Raw genomic sequence first — 18,386 nt, 5'->3', positions numbered from 1 at the left:
CACTAGGAATACAGACTATCATCCTCACCCTTCTCTCTGTATGCCGATACCTTTCCAAGCTCTTTAAATATATTACCTTGTTTAATCTCTATGGCGACTCTGTTTGATATTGCCATTACCTAGCTGGCAAAAGAGGGAACTTTGTCAAATAAAGATGGAGTGATTTTTCTCAAGGTCACACAGTGAATGGTTATGCAGATGTTTAATCCCACATTGAAAGGCTCCAGGGTGTACTCTTAGAGTCCTGTGAGTGCGATCTCCCGGTCAAAGCTTCCTAGAAGACTTTCTACTGCTTCTCAGATAAGATGATTTCCCATTCGACTGTCAGTGATTGTGAGCCCATCTGATCTAACAGCTCAGAAATTTATACACCAATAAATGACTCAGCTAGATATTTAGGCAATGCGGACAAAGAAACAGACACTTACTGGACCAATTCTCCGAGTGGTGTAGTTGACAGGTAACCCACCGACATATAGCAATCCCACAACATCCAGGATGTCTGCTTTCTTGGGACTGGTGGTTCTGTTGGAGGCGTCATCTACATAAAGAATCCCTTCTTGCTTATTTCGCATAATCTTAATCTGCAAAAGGAAGGGAAGTCATTAACTCCAGTCTTGAACAAATTTCAAATAGGCAGAGTAGAAGATACAAGAACTTTTACGGTGTCCCAAACAATAGTATAATAACTGATGGACTAAGCCCTTAATACAAGCGAAAGTAAACCTAGTTTGTGCGATATTTCAAACTTAGTGCTTTCCATGACTATCACCTCCAAAAGAATACAACATTTTGGGGTAGGTTTTAGCTTGAAGTTGCTTCTAGAGGTTGCCATATGTCTCAGGAGAGAGACATGTTGTGAGAACATTTGCAGACTGATGGACCGGCCGTGAACTCAGTGGCCTCCAGAATGCACCTACTTTTCATAGTGTTTTAGTTTGACAGAGCACAGCCTGGGCTCCAAGCACCATTTCAGCTGCGCTCCATCTCTCCTTCCTAATTGACTCTTCTTGGGCAGAACTCGGGGGAGAACCATTCAGAAGGGAGCGCTGCTCTTTCTGCAGCAGCTGATTAGTTCAAAGTCAGGGAGGAAGATGAACACCTGACTGCTGCTGAGATTATGGCAGCAGAGTGAATTACCTACCGTCTGGGACGGTGGGCAGGTGGGAAAGGAGGAGTGAAGACTGGATTGAGTATCAAATCCTTGAGGCTCAATTTAGCAAAAGGAGTGTGAAAGGCTGTGAAACACTGGAGCCCAACGGTGGTTTAAAAATGAGTCTGGATGGGGATTAGAGTAATTTAACACCTCATTTTACATGCATCTATTCTGGTTTTGGGAAGTGACTTTTAAAAACCATGAAAAAAAGAGCCACTCAATTTGGCTAATTATCATGTTTAGATTCCCTTTCTTAATCTCAGCCTCATGGTGGTCTGACAATCTGTCTTTTACTCAAGTGTCAAATTTATTATCCCATTAGCCAGAGGTGAGAGCAAAGCTGAAGGAGAGGAGAGCGCCTTCATCAGGATCAGTTCCTGCCAGACAGATCCTCCCAAGTAAACATGAAGATTCCGTTTCTTATTCCCACCATGACAAATGGGTTGATGTGGAGCTTGTGTCATATTTTTTTCCAGCTTCTTTGGCTTCTGCATGACAGGACAAGTTGACGTTCATTAGTACATCCAATGCAGCATCTAATAATATCCTCCCCTGGAAATTATGCATTTTATTGGTCTACCTAGGGAAACCTTCCTTAATAGGCCATCGCAGGTGCAGAGACACATTTTCAGTTTTTGTTTTAATCAGGCAGTATATTATCTGTTTGCAGTTATGCCAAGAGGATAGGAAGCTGGCAAATGAGCCTTCCGTGCCCATAACATCTCCGGTTTCTGGGTGTAAGGCCAATGTTTTGAAGTTGTTCCAAATGACTGTTGGCAGAGACGGGCCCTTGGAGCCCTTTAAACACGATATTGCAGAGATTCCCTGATGCTCAGTGTTCAAAGCAATGTGCAGGGGGTGAGAGGCAGGTCTTAGGGCTCATCTTAGTCCTGCCAACTTTTACTTTTGCCAAATATCATTTCTTTACAGAGAGACCAACAGTGCCCTGCATACAGGAACACAAAATCTAAGAATAAACAAAATGTACATATTTTAAAGGACAAATAAATATAAATTATATACCAAGAGCCTTACAATGAACTACTCTGTAGTGTCACCATCCTCTCTTGGAACACTGCAAACGTCTTCCACTGCCTGGCCCTAGTTTGTGGACAGATGTTTGGGAACCACAGCTGTGTCACAAAGGCAGAACCCTGTGGTACCCTACAAACCCTCACAGATACACCAGCCCAGGACTGAATACATTTTCCAAGGTTGTGGCAGCTGCACACGGGCCCTGCTGTATTTTCAGCCTCTGTCACATCTCAGTAGCAGCAGCAGCCTTAGTGTTGATGCCTGCAAAACAGACAGCAGGGCAGACACCAGAAGCCCTGCTCAGGGCACTGAGAACACCTGAGGGGTGGGGGGACTGTTACCTTGTGCCACCGGCCATCATTGATTCTGGTGGGGATCATAGTACTGGTGTCCCCACTCCCCAGGTCATAGCGGAAGTAAGGCAGGCCATTCCTGAGCTGCACTGTGGCAAAGTCAGCATGATTGATGCGGGCCATGTAAAAGAGCAAGCCTGATTCTGCCTCAGTTCGCACTTCCAGTTCAATCGTGAGGCTGTGAAATAAAAGCACACAAAGGAAAAGAGGACAATGAGAGGATCCGTGTGCTAAGAGAGACTGATGCCGAGACGTGGGTGCATTTCCATGAAGGAGGTAAAACCTGCTCCGACAGGAGGACTCGCCATGCTGATTTTCTAATCTGGGCTCTTGAGGGCCAGACAAATACAATTCTATTCTCTTCTACTGTCCTGAGTGAATTACAATAAATAAAGACATAGGCCCTTACCTTACTAATTAACTGATGTTCTCCTTTACATTTGAATGTGGATACTCAGTGTTTCATTTACCCATTCTTGTGCGGTATTGTGGAACAATACATACCGGTTTTTAACTTTGGTGTCATCGAATGCAACTGCAACGTGACTGTTTCTCGAAAGCCCAAACTGCTGGCTCCCCATTAAAAGAGTGGGCTCTGCTTCTGCAGCACAAGGACCCTGCAAAATATGGAGAGAAAGACAGGCGATTATTATAGACTCTCCTCTGCAAACAGGTGACACTGAGGTTTAATTGTTCCTTATGTATGACTGGAAAGCCCTTATATAATCTTAAATTCCTAAAGAATAAAGGCTCTGTTATTCATCTCTGTAATCTATATCATAGCAGGTGCTTGTTATTAAATGCTTAGTGAATATGAATAAGCTTTCCCATATTACACTCTGAAATGGCTAAATGAGTATGCTCACCAATGTATTGATTAATTCATGTTTTCACTACCCTCTAAGGAAAAGCATTATTTAGATTTCTAAGAAAACGGCAATTTCTCTTTCACATTTACTTCACTTACAGTTTTAGTCCTAGAAAACTGAGCAGAGAAAATGACAAGCTTGCCACCTGACTTATAAAAGTAGAGAAAAATGTTTTCTTTCCTATCCACGCGCCCCCCCATTTCCATCTCCCACAATTACTTTTCTTCGAAAATTATCAGTCTACTAGAAGGTTGCCATGAATTTAGTCTTTCAAGATGGTGTGTCTCAACCTGCATGTCAGCCCCTTCAGGTCCTTAGCCAGTTGCTAGGCAACCCAGCACATTTTTTAATGCAACCTACCATATACCATTTCCACTGCTACTGTTCAAAGATCAGCTTCCTAGGGTTCTTAAGAGGGACAGCTAGGTACACTGCTGTGCAGTCACTTGCCTTAACGTTCTGCTGTCACCATTTTGAAATGCTTAAGAATTATTGATCAGAAGCCCCTGCCTTTTTATTTTCCATTGTGCCTTTCAAAAAATGGAAATAAAGTTTTTGTAAATCGGGAAGAGAGGAAGGGATGAAGGGAGGGCAGGGGTATGGGGAAAAAAAATGAGAACCAAGACCTGTCATGAAAAGGTACAAGATCCCAATGGTGAATGTAACTGCACCGTATGCCTAAAAAGTACCAATAAACTCAATGAGGAAAAAAATAAAAATAAAAAATAGAGCCAATCCTGCTTCCTTGGACCACATTTGGCAACTGTAATGCACAAGGTTCCCTAAATGACCAAAACCACAACTCCTTGTTTCGGTTTCCTATCTTCACAAAGCAGCTCGATGTACAGGAGGCTTCAGAAGTCATTCAGAATGTGCAGTGCGTGAGAAAATCAATAGCTCGCATAGTTGAAGCAACACATCTGTTTCTAGTGTAAGCTCTGGACGGGCCACCGTCCCAGCGAGCACTGACTCAGCCGAGCCTCCACGCAGCCCACAGCTGCTCTTGATGCCGAGGCTTCTTCCTAAACTGTGTCCCTCTGCGACGGCGCATCGGCAGGCAATCTGCACTTGAGGAAAAGCCTTGCCCTTTTCTCTGGAGCCTCGTCAACTGCGAGACTCTGCCACGGCAGGTGAAGGGCACACAGTGTTTTGAAATACTATGAAATTGATCTTCATGGAAGTATTTCCCTTCTGTTTCCCAGGAGATGGTCGGCCTTACATGGCAGACTATGGCTGAAATTCACACAGCTATGCAAAAACTCAGCGAGGAGGCCAGGAAAGTGCTTTTCACAACACACCACATCTCTCTCGTTACCCTACCTACAAAGAGGCCACACAGAAAGGCTTTGGGGACTTAATGTCTCGTTCAAAAATTACACTGTTAACAGAATGGGGATCCTTTATCAACCTCTTATGATATTTTCCACACTGAAGGCCTTCCCAACAAATACATGTGGCTTGCAGTCCTCCCGAGAAACCTTTGAAGAGAATCCCTTCTGCTGTGAATCCACAGGGGCTTAATTTCACTAAAACCTCTTCAGGCTCTCGGCTCTGAAAACTGAAAAATTGCAAAGGTCAGTGGATCCCAAAGAATTAGGCAACAATAATGTGTAGGCTAAAAGAAAGCCACCGGTAGGTTACGTCTGTAGGATTGCTACTGTGGTAGCCACTTGTCCATGTACACAAATGTTCGTATGAAATAATATTCTGACACGAACAATGTGAAATGAGATTCTAGAGTGATCCTTTAAGCCACCAAGGTGACATCTGTGAAGAGTGGGTCTTTCCCCGGCGGCTCCTGTATGTTTGGGGAATTCTGTTTTTGCACGTGGCATGGTGGCCCCAGTCCCTGGACAGAGGCTTTCAAAGCTGCTTTCGACGAGCAGCTGTTCTTTGTCACATATTTTCAAATTTAGGAGATGGAAAAGGCCCTGCTTATGTTATTTTAGGAAAAGCCCTCAACCAGAAAAGGTCAGGGACTTTACCCAGGCCTTTTTCTGAATCTCTGCACAGCACACCACTTCAAACGGCAAGAAGAGCGCCCCTGGAGGATCCTGCTTCATACTGCAAAGGGCAATTCCAGGGACTCAGACTGGCCTGTGCTCTGGAGGAAAACGGAAACAAATGATCCCTTTAATACCTCCAAGTCCAATGATGCTGCGGCAGATTCCCTTTTCTTTAACTACATCCAAACAGGTGCTCGCGATCAGAGATTTGCAAAGAGGATGAATACTGTAGATGCTGCTTTAAAAAATGTCCACCATCTTTCTTTATAAAACTGGCAGTTGGAAAAGGACAGAGTAGCGCTGGTTTTCTACTCAGCTAATTCAGGGTTTACACGGGAGGTCAGGGTCTGACCTGTAGCCCAGGGGAGTCTTGGCTGGCAGGAAGGGCACTGGGCCCGACCCTGCGTGCAGGCTTTGAGCTCCCCAGCGGCCCAGGTGAGGACCGAGCAGAGCCCTCCCTCCTGCCTGGCCCTTCAGTCCCAGGGTGGAACCACCGCTCCCCCTGCAGGGCCGCGTCTGCCCCTTCTGACGTTCGTTCAGAAGGGAAACTGAGCTGGATCAGAACACGCCTGCGCTTTGCAGGCTGGAACCGATCTTGTCAGGGAGGACGTTTCCAACTCTCCGGACAATGGGAACCTCGAGCAGGCTCGCAGGGGAGCAGTTTTAAAGAACCGCTGAGGGCGGTCTTTGCAAGACGATTTCCCCTCTTCCCAGCCGAGGTGAGCTGAGGGTTGTCCTATTGGACTTGATGCTTTCCTGTTGTTCGGGAAACGTTCATCTCTGAAATGTGTTTAAATCACAATTTAAAAAATAAATCAAGTCTCGTAGAGGATCATCAGTCTCAGCACGTTACAATTGCGCCACCTTGTGGGGAACCTAAAAAGGCTGCGTGCGGGGGAGCAGGTGGGAGGGCGCACCTGCCGAGGAGGACAGCGGGAGGGCGCTGGAGGCTCCCCAGAGATGAAAACCCAGCCCCCAGTCCCCCAGCCCGTCCCCCGCCATTCCTCCTGTCTGATTTTAGGTCCGAACAAGGCAGGGGGCATTTCTAACTGCTGCTTGGTGACTGACATCTGGAAGCAGGTTACTGGATTCAAGGTAGCATAGAATTCACTGGTAAGCATCCCTTGGATTTAGACAGGATTTAAATTACATTTATCAGAACTGCCATTGTTGCTCTTGAAAGAACAAACGAAGAATCATCACAAAATGATGTAATTTGTTTTTCTTTCACGAGTCAATAATCCCCCTAAATTGTGGACCAAAAAAAAAAAAAATCACATCTAATGCATATTTGTGATGATTCTGTTTTTTGGATAAATACTAAGTGAGAGATACTTTTTTGAGAGAGAGAGAGAGAGAGAGAGAGAGAGAGAGAGAGACTTTTACAGCAGGAACTTTGATGCCCTGAAGTGCAGAATTCCTACTCAAGCTGTTTATCGAGGAAATGGCTTATGTTAACTCAGTGAACATGAGCTCTTTTGGTGGGGATTGGGCATTTTCCATGACATTTACACACTTAATGCCTGAAGAGAGATTCCTTGAAGTATGGAGAGTGTGTGTTTTCCCTTTAAATACACATCAGTATCCAATCGATTTCTCCTTTGGCCTCAACTGTACTTAGCTTTTAATATTGTGGCATTAAAGCGGCTAGAGAAATCACTTACTTTTGCTCTATTTTTCCTCCTCTGTTTGCTTCTTCCCCCCAATTCCCAAAGAGCCCTTATCAGCACAATGCTGATAAGGTTACTCATGTGGCTCTTTTTAATGTCCACATTTGGAACTTTGAGGTTCATAGGTCAACTTTTCAATAAGATTCAAGGAAAAAAAAAAAAAACTGCAGCCAGCTCACTGCCTACAAAGCCACCAGGCCACACTTGTTATGAGAGTTTGGCTTGAGCAGTGTGTGTATTTGCAGAAGGACTTGCCATATTTTGACACAGGGACAGATTTCTGGGATACTGGGAACCCAGATTATTATTGGCCTGAGTCTCCCGTCGCCCTAGAATATTTATGTTTGCAGGGAAATATCTACAAATATAACACAAGGGGTTTTTACTCTTAATCAGATCTAAACGGGCTAAGAATGAGAGAGAAGTACAAAGAGATGACAGCGGGACCACATGCTTACAGTGCTCTGTGGTCTGTGCTGCTGGGACTCAGGTCACCCAAGGGACTGACTGATGCTTCTCACAGAGCAGGGCTTCCTCCGGGACTCCTCCCATGCCCTGCAAGCTGCTGGTGGGCTGGAGATGAGGGTTACCAAGAAGAAAAACAAAGGGACTGGGATGACCCCGGCTGTCGGCTGTGCTAGACAGCGACGGAGCTCACGTACAGGCAGTTCCCACCTCAAAAACTACCTTGTAAGTCTCAATTTGCAAATCATTCTCAAAACTCTGACTTCTGGTAAGAAAATGGGAAGACTTGATAATGATGGGCAAGCTGAGATCTGTCGTGGTTGGATTTAAAATGTCCCCAAAGTCTCCTGTTCAAGGCGGGGCCTGGTCAGAAGGGATGGGTCACGGGGTCATGACTTGGAAGCGTGTGTTCTTGTCCCGCACTTCTCCTGTCTGTGCTTCTTGGCCACACATGATGGACAGCTTTCCTCTGTCCCTCCACTGTGGCTTGGAGCCAGTGTTCCCGTGAGCCAATCACCTTGTAAAAGCCCCAGCTTTGAACACGAGACTGTTCAGGGGCATTTTAGATCTGAACCATAACAAGATCTAATGCTCATATCAGGCTAGAGTTTGAAATGGCTTGAAGATAAGATACTCCCCAGCACCCTCTCTGGGTTGGGCTAGTGCTTGCTCCCACTCCAAACGTGTGCAGGGTTAAACTAACTTTTACCTAGAAAGTAGAGCAATGGAGTACTACCAAGGGCCAGGTGTTGTGCTGGGTGATTTGCATACAAGGTGTAACTTACTTCCTAATATTAAGGGAGATCTTATTAACTTATCTTTCAATGGGTTAAGTCACCTGCCAGAGTAAATTCAGGTGGGCTGTAGGAAAAAAGTCAGTTTTCTTTTTCTCTGTCCATCTGTCTGTCTGTCTGTCTGTCTGTCTCTCTCTTTGGCTGGCAATGATAATATCTCATTCATCTTTAAATTTATTAGGCTCTTTAAAATAAATATTTGTTATAAAATAAATCACTAAGCCTCTAACTTTTAGTAACCTTTAAAAAGATGACTCATTTTCCTATAAAAAAGACAGTAAGAAATTACATTGAAAGAGACATTCTAAAATTGTAATTCTGACCACAAAAGTCATAAATAACTACAATGTGCAAGACACAGGGAGACAGGTAAACTTTAGATGTCTGGGTTTGGTGCCAGCTCCCATGATGTGTGTAACCGTGGATCATTTTAAGCTTTCTCATGTGTAACTTAAGGTCTTTTCTAGTTATGATGCTTTATAATTCCTTCTAGACCAAACAGTTGAGCTGCTATTCAGTCTTGGGTTTTCGTCTTGTGAAATAGTATGTTTTTGGAAAACTCAAACCAAATACTGTTGAGAGAAAGCGGAAACTGGGATTATACCAGAAGGTTCCAAGGTTTAGAACTCAGAGATAGTAAAATATCTCATTGCAGAAAAATGTGATCTTTAGACTGCATGGAAGGATATGATGGTGATGTCCCCACCATATAGAAAGTAAGGTGGTCAGTGCAGGCCAGCAAGGATTTCCTGTAAAAATCTAAACCAAACCAACACATGCAGGATGAGAGATCCAACTAAAGAGATTCTAGGTTTTTTGTTGTTGTTGTTGTTGTTGTTGTTGTTGTTGTTTGTTGTTGTTTGTTTGTCTTTTTTGGTACCAGGGATCGAACTGGGGCCCTTGTGCTTACGAAACAGACGGTGGAACCACTGAGCCAAATCCCCGGCCAGGAAATTCTAGTTTTAATGAAGCTTACAATGTTTTGTTTGCTCAAATAAGGTACAACATTAGGAATAAGCAGCACAGTGCATCTTTATAAACATTAACCATTCTTAGTTGAATTCCTAGAAGAATGATAAGGGACCAAGAGATAAAGGGATCTCAGTGTTGCCCCCGAACTGGAAATTTCATGTTGAGGAGTCGAGTAATATAGTCTATATAGGTTTCAGATGTTTAATTTTTTTTTTTGAGGTACCAGGAATCAAACTCAGGACCTTGCACTGCGAGGCAAGGGCAGCACCCCTGAGCTAAATCCCCAAGTGACAGATGTTTAAAGAAATATTTCAAACTTCACATGTTGATTAGTGGGGATATGAGACTTAGAAATTGGGTAATACAAAAATATGCACTAATGGTATATTTAGCAGAGGAAGCAGAAGAGATTTGCTACTCTCAAATCCTTGAAAAGATTATGCTAGTGATTATGGCTATGAAACACCATCATTACATGGGAGTTATGGATCGCATCCTGACTTGAGTCTAAGGAAAGGCTGTCTAACATCCAGGGCTGCCTGCTCAACAGCGCTGGAAAATGAGTGAGTGAAGTCTTCAGAGCTTGCCAGTCCTCATCCGTGACCATACAGAAGGAGTTCCTGGCCAGGTGTAAGAAGCTGATTGGACAAGATGGTCTCTATGCCTCTTGCCGATTATGATGTATAATTAAGTTAGTTGCTTACAAATTAGGCTCTGTTTCTTTTATAACTGGTTTTATAAGGAGATGTGAGGAATCCAAGGTCAAAATCATCTATTCATGATTTTGAGATAAAAGGGAAAGAGAAGGTGGGTCATGCTGGGGGAGGATCCAGATGGAAGCCACATCATGAAAGATTGGAAGGAACCTTTCTGAAAGACACTAGAGGATCTCAGCGATGCTTTGGGGAAAATCACCCAGCATCACTGATGGCCATCCAAGATCACTGGTGCATGATCTTAGATATTTTCTTTTGTGAGATGACACTAATATAAATAAGTAATAGCTTGTGGAGACCGAATGAGACAATGGATATAGAATGTCACCAGGATACAGGACATACACGAATTGACCAGTAAATGGAGGTATTCCTTGGGGCATCTTGGTGGATGCCTTTCTTCCGGTTCTCCAAGAACTTCCACACACACACACTGTTTTTACAGTAACTCTGTAGTAGGCAAAGGAGGAGTGTCACAGAGGCTGACACGATGCTCAGAATAAATGACCAGGTTTGGAGAAGACGCTGAAGCAGTGAATCATAGATATGATTCTGGGAAGAGGGTGAATCTGACCCTCTTTGATCTCGGGTGCTGAGAATCTAAGTTGATGTGACCTTTGGAGAAGGTACTTTACGTATATGGAAAGCCTCGGACATCCTCATCCTTTGGTTGCATAACTCCTCATCTAAGAATCTAGTTTAAGAAAACAATCAGAAATGGTGAAAAGGCTTCATTCACAGAAGTGCTCACCAGAGTATACTTTCTAATAACGACAAGCTAGGAGCACTCTAAATATCCCGCCGTGGGCCACTCAGAGTAGAGTAAATCACAAGAGGAGAATGTCACAGCGGGAGCAAGCTGGACTCTGGAGCCGGATTCCCTGGATTAAAATTCCTATCTTGACATTTACTCACTGAATGAGTTGGTTAGTGACTCAAGACAGCTCGCACTTAGCGAATCTACTAAAAGTGGATGCACAATTTGTACTTTACAGAGCTGTCGAGAGAGTTCTGTGTAACACTGAAAAGAAATTGTTTAGCTAGTGCCTGACACAGTAAATACTTGAAAAAAACCCCAGCCCTTATCATCATTAATGTATACCGATTATGCGATATATTAAATGCTTGGTCTATGCCAGGTTCTTGGTGAACAGCGGTCTTTTAAAAATGTGATCGTAGCAATCTGACATATGTGTGATTCATCTCTTCACCTACAAATGAGGAAAGGGAGGCCCAGAGTGGCAAATTTACACAGTAGGTAGGTTGGAAAGCTGGGACTTGAACCCAGATTGTATGACAAGAACACAAGCTCTTATGTGTATTGTGTTTGAGTGTACTGTGTACACACATCACAGAAAATCATATTAGACATACACCTTTACATGATGCTTAGAAAAACATTGTTCTAACTGTGTATTACTAGTTTTTAAGATTGGGATACAAATGTTATATGTGGTGTGAGAACCACTGTGTAAAATGCCAGTAAAAGGGCCTGAAACTGACCTGATCACCTCTGTATACTGCCATTTTGAGTGCCTTTTATTTTTGATTCTGGATATTTCTGTGCTTTGCAAATTTTCGACTTAAAATGTACAATTTCTTAAACACAAAAAGTAAAGGAGGGCAGATGTATAAATAAAAGGACTATTCCAAGGAAGATGTGCACAGATCTTTGCAGACAGGTCATGCTTCCTCCCACTCTGGCAGTGGAGTTTACTATACCCTAGACATCCGGGACAACTTTTCGGGAAGTGACTCAGAGCTGGCTGACAGCCCAGAGAACGGGAATGGGCCCACTTACGTGTGCCAGCGCGGGCGTTGGTGCAGGGAGGGCTGGGGTGGCCACTGGCTCTGGCGGGATGAGGACTTCTGCTGGAAAGGTTCCTTCTTCATCCTCCCCAGGTTTCTGATGGGCACAGCGACCGATGTCCGCATTTTTGAAGGATACAGGCCGTGCAAAGTCCATGGGACTAAAAAAAATTAAAATTATATATTATAATAATATATTTTTCTCTGTTTTCCTTTTTTTACAATTAAGTGACATCTTCTCCATGCCTCCTTTGAGCAGTAGGCTATGTGTGCATTAAAGATCTTCATGGATCTCTTCCCCATCAAATAAAAAAACATAAAGTAACTTACACAGAGTTAATAACAAGATTCCACACACAGCCTTCAAAAGAAGGGATATTCTGGATCGAGGAAGGTTGAAATTCAGGTGGAGCGCCCCCCACGAAAAGCTTTTTGACTTCAATGGGCTGCTCAATGGTCAGATTTTGCGTATGTCTTCGGTTTTCATCGACTTGAACCGTGAAGAGGCTGACAAAATACGTTCAAGAAATGAATATAAATCAGTGTTCAATACAGTGGGAAATCCTTTTCCTGCCACCCCTCGTTGCTCATTCCAATACCTCTGATGTGAGCCCAGATTGGGTGACAGGTGGCTCTATGGGTATGGAAGAAATGTTACTGTTTCCCAGAATTTTGTACCACACGTCTCTTATGAACTCTCCCTGAAAGTTTGCCAAAACCAAGCAATGTCATAGCAGCAATGTGAGTCTCGGGTAGAGTCGGCAGCCGCACCCGTGAGCTAAGAGCACCCAGGCTGGTGTGCTGTTTCAGCCCAACTGCTGAAAGATCAGTGGGCTTAGCCCGGTGTGGGGTCACATTTTGTGTGGCTCTTTACTTCTCAGTTTGTGCAGGCTATTATCTTCTCGCTAGGAGACAAACTGTGCTCCTGAGAGCTGAGACTGCAGGAATGAACAGCAGACACTCAGGATGTTTTAGACAGAATGCAGCTGCCGGGTTTTGAGTAGAAGAAGTGAGTAAGAACACCATGCTGATTGTTCCTTGCGATGATTTTCCTTAGTGGATGTTTCATTAATTTTCTTAATTTGCTGATGAGAGATAACACACACTGCTAATCGAGAACCTCATGCTACTTATTTACAACAATCCTTGGTTCCTGGGGCAAAGAATCAAAAGACAACATGGGAAGATGAAAATGGCTGAAGGCATTTTCTCTTTTTTAGAGCAAGCCGGTTTTGTGCCAAGACCCAACAGGCATCATGATGCCATTAGTCACAAGTATTACTCACTAGCCCCAGGGTTATAAATGGATTATTGAAAACTCACTTTCTATCTGAAGAGAAAACCAAAGTACTTGGCCGGGTGGGGGGGGCTCAGTCCTAACATGTCATCTTAACTTGATTTTGTAAGAAAGAGAAAACCCACACATACAATTGCTAATGATGAATAAGAACATGATGCTCTGAATTGCCACTGAACCACGGATCCACTTTGGCACTCTTCAAAAGTAAGAAAATAGAACAAAGGTAGATTTTATAATGGCTCAAAATGTCACTCTTCAAGGGGTGTAGAGGGGCCAACCAGATTTAGTTTCAAAGGGAAAGTAGAGAGAGATGACTTTCTTTTTAAACCAGACTCTTAAAAAAAAAGAATGCATTGGCAAAGATTAAGAGGTTCGACTTCATTGCCAAGAGGGTTGGTGGTTCGAGACTTTTAGAAAACCACTCACTCCTGGGTGTGTGTGACTCACTGAGAAGTCCTCCTTCCCATACCTTTTTGTTCTTGGACTCCATGCAACCTCTTACAAACATGATGGAATGGTACTCCCAAGGAGTCCAAGGAAAGGTTCATACCACTATTTTTTTGTTTTTTTTCTCAGTAGCGGGGATTGAACTGAGGACCCTTAGCTTGCCAGGCAGGCATAGCACCACTGAGCTAAATCCCTGGCTCCTTCTGCCGCTATTAAAGATCATCTTCCTACTTAATTCAAGGTTTTCCCCAAGGCTGTCTTACTTAATAAAAGCACTAATTTACTCAGTTCTTTGGTAGAGAAGGATATTATTAACAGGTCCATAATAATTCCGGTGTTTTATTTAACTTTTTTTTTTTTTTGCTGAGGAACTACTTTGTGCAAACTACCACTTTAAATGTTGCACTACCTATCCGTATTGTGAGTGATCAGCTGCATCAGTTCTTTCTTTTACAACTTCAGTGGTTGGCACTTCATAATTAAATGTTTTATTACTTACACTCTGTTCCTTACTTGTTTGACATATTGGTCCAAGATGTTTTTAAGCCACCACCAAATGTCACGCGTGTGTGGAAGAACACAGTAAAAGAAGCACCTCGACATTTGTCATTTACACAAAAAATAAAATGAAAAATTTTGATTGAACACATTTTGGTCATTAAGCAAGCAAATGTTTGAACTGTAGAGTCCACATCATGATCTCATTGTGGTAACCCCAAATTACTGCTGAAACATTTGATGGAACTTCGTGGTCCTTAGCCCCATTGTAGACTCGCATGGAGAATGCTTTCACAGAAATGAGACTCAACTCGATTTCTCCTAAGAAGTTGCCTACACAGCTGTTTCAGGGCTTCGAGATTTAATGTTTTTGTCTCTAGGACTGCTGGCCACTGGGATCACTCCAGGGGAAGGGGCACGTGGCAAAGGAGTTATGACAGGGAAAGGTCATCAGAGTACCCAGAAATTAGATAACAAAACCAACTGAGGTAAGACTTTACCAGAGGAAGGAGTGGAAAAGAAAGAGATTGAAGGAGGAGGAGCAAAAAGAGGCAAGGCAGGGAGAGGAAAGGTCAACTCTAAAAGTGTTGCCCCACAAATTGGTAAAATTCCAACTATTTTACAAGGTGGTATTAAAAATCATCATTTTATCCAAGGCTTTAGGAAAAGAAATGATGACTGCCAATTGCAGTCTCAACAATGCTCGGTTGAGCCGAATCTTTCCAAATTAGTCACAGTTCATCAAAATCAACAAGAAATCATACGAATCTTTAAGGTTGCATAAAGGTACAAAGGTATTTATGCGTGGCTGGGATTGTAACCTACTGTGTGGTTTCCAGTATGCAGTCCGGGGCAAGTTAGTTACTTCTTTCTCATCCTTGTGAAAGGGTTCTAACATACGTCTAGCACACGTTTAAAATAGTTAAAGGATTGCCTCTATTTGATCCAGTCCAGAGAAGTGGATTGGCATACAAAGCACTGATACGTTTCCGAGTGGAATTTACGTGGGCATCTGCGATCTCCAGTTAATCAGTGCTTCCGTACAGAGTAGGAGACAATCATATTTTGACCTCAGAGCTTTAAGTAAGATGTTTGGATAGCAAATGTGTTCTTGTTTGGCACAGAGTTCAGTGAATACACACTAATATGTCCAGTACATTATCCTGTAATTAACAGTGAGTGGCAAAACTGTTTGTTTATATGGCCAATTAACCGAATGACCAGTTTTCAGGGATGTTCTTTACACCAAGCTTAATCAAATAAAGGTTGGATTTATGGTCAACAGCTGTGAAGTTGGCACAGTAAAATGCCCTTTCTGAACACCTGTTAAAAGGATATCTTGGTACAACATCATAATACATTTGGGAATTTCTAAATTTGGGGGGGTCGACTACATTTCCCAAATATGCATTTGCCTATTTTAAGTTCTTCACTTTAAAAACTCTTTCCCATAATAAGGAGGATTAAAGTTTGGCAAAGAGCCTAAAATCTAGTCTAGAAGACATGTAAAACTGGCATTCGGAAACATTCTTTAGGATTCAAATGAGAAAATCCAGTCTGCCTTTCTCCCTAGAAATCATGTCTATAATATCTGGGTATTAGGTCAGCAAAAGTTCCAAGTTTATCCAAATATCCATCCGTCATTTATCTTAATCGTGGTTTCTAACATCTCAGTTTGTAGTTACTCAACATGAATGCTTAGTATCACTTTAGCCCACAACCTAATGCTCTACATAATAACAAAATCAGTAAGGCAGTTTCACCAGTAACTTAGAAGGTAAGAAATCCTTACTACTTGTCTAAACTGCTATCCACATGATAGGATAATTAGAAAATATAGATCTTTAACTATAGAATAGCAACTGGTTATTTGACCAATTGCTCCCCATTCATACGTTTGTTGCATTCAAAATACTCTCTGCATTTTGAGGTTCCTTAAAATTTGATTTCCATCTCTTTTCTATGCCATCAGTCTAATAAGTGCTTTGGAGGTTTATGAATCCGAAGGCTCTGGGCTTCTGTTTCTCTTTGTTCCAATTGTTCTTCTGAGCTAATTACCTCTCTGAGCTGTGGTACTGTATTTTGTTGAAACTTATAGATACCTTTGCCAAGGAAGTGAATATAAGTCTGGTAACATTTTGCAGTAATGAGAAATGAGCTTGTGCACTGCTAAAGAAATTTCGCTGGCTCCATGCTGGGAGGCAGGTGCCCCATGGGTCTGCAGAGAGGTGAGCTCCATGGATAGATTTCAGGGTGGCCACCATTCTCCTCTTATCCTCTCCCTGCAGGGAAGGGACAGGATGAGGCAGGCACACAAAAGGCTCAGTGGGTGGAGCAGCTGCCACCACACTCCCTATGCATGACAGGTTTCTAAGTAGCTGCCACAAACGCTTTGGAACCTGAATGAAATAGTAGCTGCGCAAGGCTGCTGGCTCCAACTGAGCTGTTCTGCCTGTTCACTAGGTGTACACCTTATTGGAGAAGGAGAACATTGGAGAGGTGCAGAGGGAGGGAGTTTTTAAGTCTATAGCTTCAGAAGTTGCATCTAGTTGTTCTAAAGGTGGGCAGGAGAACTGCAGCAAATAAAAATGTTAGGAGCAGAATTCTGAAGGACATGAGTAAACAAGGTTCCCCAAGCATGAAACATAGAAAGAGGAAATTAAACTACTTCCTCATTCAAGATGCACAATGTGTACACACACACACACACACACACACACGGAGACTCAGGGGGCAACTGAGGCTAACAGAGATGTTGACATTAGTCACAACAGTAAGCTCTCAAGTGGATAAATACCCCTGTGTTCTCTCCACATGAACGGAATGTTCTCTCCCATCATGAAACAGACTTGGCTCTGGTCTGATGACGGTTTTCCTCATTGTCCGTGTCCCCGTGGAGAGGTGCACCTCCAGCCGGCCTTTGTTGAGGAGGATGGCATAGTAGGCCTGAAACAACACATGGGTATCAGAGATTGAACAGGAGGGGCCGGGGATTTGGCTCAGTGGTCTCACCACCTGCCTCGCAAGTGTAATGTCCTGAGTTCGATCCCCGGTACCCACCCCCCAAAAAAGGATTCAACCAGAGTGTGCCATCTATGATGTAGTGACAGAGAATCATCTGTCTTGAGACTATACCTAAGAAATTATGACACAGTCTTTTCTCAAACAGAGTTGTTAAAGTAGCTGGAAATCTCTCTTTAGTCATTTACTGTTTTTGCTTTTCAGAGGATGTGGAAAGAAAGTAATGTAGCTGTTCTGAGCCAAGCAGGCTGTGATGCTGAACATAAGAGCGGAGCTTGTGTTGCTCCTCTAACTTACAAAACGGGCCAGGACACAGAGGTGTGTCCACCGAGCCCCTCCCTGTGTTCCTAAGTGGTACCTCACTTCTGACCCGCAGAGCCACTCTCCACCTCATGGCATTTCGAGTGTTCGGGCTTCAATTTATTCTCCGATCCGGTGGAAGAGATTGCTATCACAAACATGTAACTTGTCTCCCACGTTTAGAAAGAAGGGAGAGAATTTTTCATCCGCAAACCTGCCTGCTTTCTCTGTGCTTTTGTTGCCATGGCAACCAGCATGGTTTTGCTATCCGATTATGAACCCTGGGGAGCTTGAATGCAGTCTTCATTCCCAAAGCTGACGCCACATGCACTTCCCTTTCTTCTGGCTACTGGGACACCTGCGGCGCAACAATAACTCGGTCCCCCACGAGGGATCAGTGGCAGCAGCGATGGTTCTGATCAACGCCGCCATGTTTCCAGTAATTCTCTAAATTCTACACGCAGGTGGTGCCTAGCACAAAATGCTGGAAGCCTCTGCACAGATCAGCACTCGCTGTCCTCCGAAGGGCAACCACAAACCCGTCGCTGAAAAACTGCTTAGCTGACGGGAACGTCTGGTATCTCAAACCCTTTTGGCAGAACACAATCTCATATAACCCTGTGGCTGTCAAAACCGTGGGCTCTGACACTTCCATGACATCCCTGTAGTCAGCACTGATTCTACAGCAGACCCGCAGTGCTTCACATTGTTTCGTCTTTGGGGTAGCAATTACAGTTTGATTTAAAAAACTCGATATTCATTATCATGAAAATTTCGCTTCCGATTTACTTTGTACTATACTAGTGTTTAATGTGTCCTAATTTTCATAGTTCGAAGAGGAATGTGTTCTGTTGCAAGAACTATCCTGGCAGATGGCAATTCAATTCTGTTTACTTAGTCTTGAGGAGGAGACATGTAAAGCCAGTAGATGGTGCTTAATTATTTAAGAATGACCAAGAAAACACATATTCTTTC

At 43.3% G+C, this 18,386-nt stretch overlaps 1 protein-coding gene across 3 annotated transcripts in view; it reads right to left on the bottom strand.

Moving 5' to 3' along the window:
• Lama2 (laminin subunit alpha 2) overlaps positions 1–18,386 on the bottom strand; it is a 563,701-nt gene that overhangs the window by 11,714 nt on the left and 533,601 nt on the right. For all 3 annotated transcript variants that reach the window (XM_033763224.1, XM_033763225.1, XM_033763226.1), the window contains 6 exons: positions 16,888–17,036; positions 12,176–12,352; positions 11,838–12,006; positions 3,049–3,161; positions 2,533–2,722; positions 429–584 (listed from right to left, as the gene is read on the bottom strand). In XM_033763224.1, coding sequence (XP_033619115.1) covers positions 429–584; positions 2,533–2,722; positions 3,049–3,161; positions 11,838–12,006; positions 12,176–12,352; positions 16,888–17,036 — 954 coding nt within the window. The remainder of the gene's footprint in view (positions 1–428; positions 585–2,532; positions 2,723–3,048; positions 3,162–11,837; positions 12,007–12,175; positions 12,353–16,887; positions 17,037–18,386) is intronic.

The sequence above is a fragment of the Fukomys damarensis genome, unplaced genomic scaffold, assembly GCF_012274545.1.
Source record: "Fukomys damarensis isolate Sample0158 unplaced genomic scaffold, DMR_v1.0_HiC HiC_scaffold_14, whole genome shotgun sequence".
NCBI classification, from domain to species: domain Eukaryota; kingdom Metazoa; phylum Chordata; class Mammalia; order Rodentia; family Bathyergidae; genus Fukomys; species Fukomys damarensis.
Note: the sequence above shows the minus strand (reverse complement) of the source record. Positions and strands in the feature narration are given on the sequence as shown.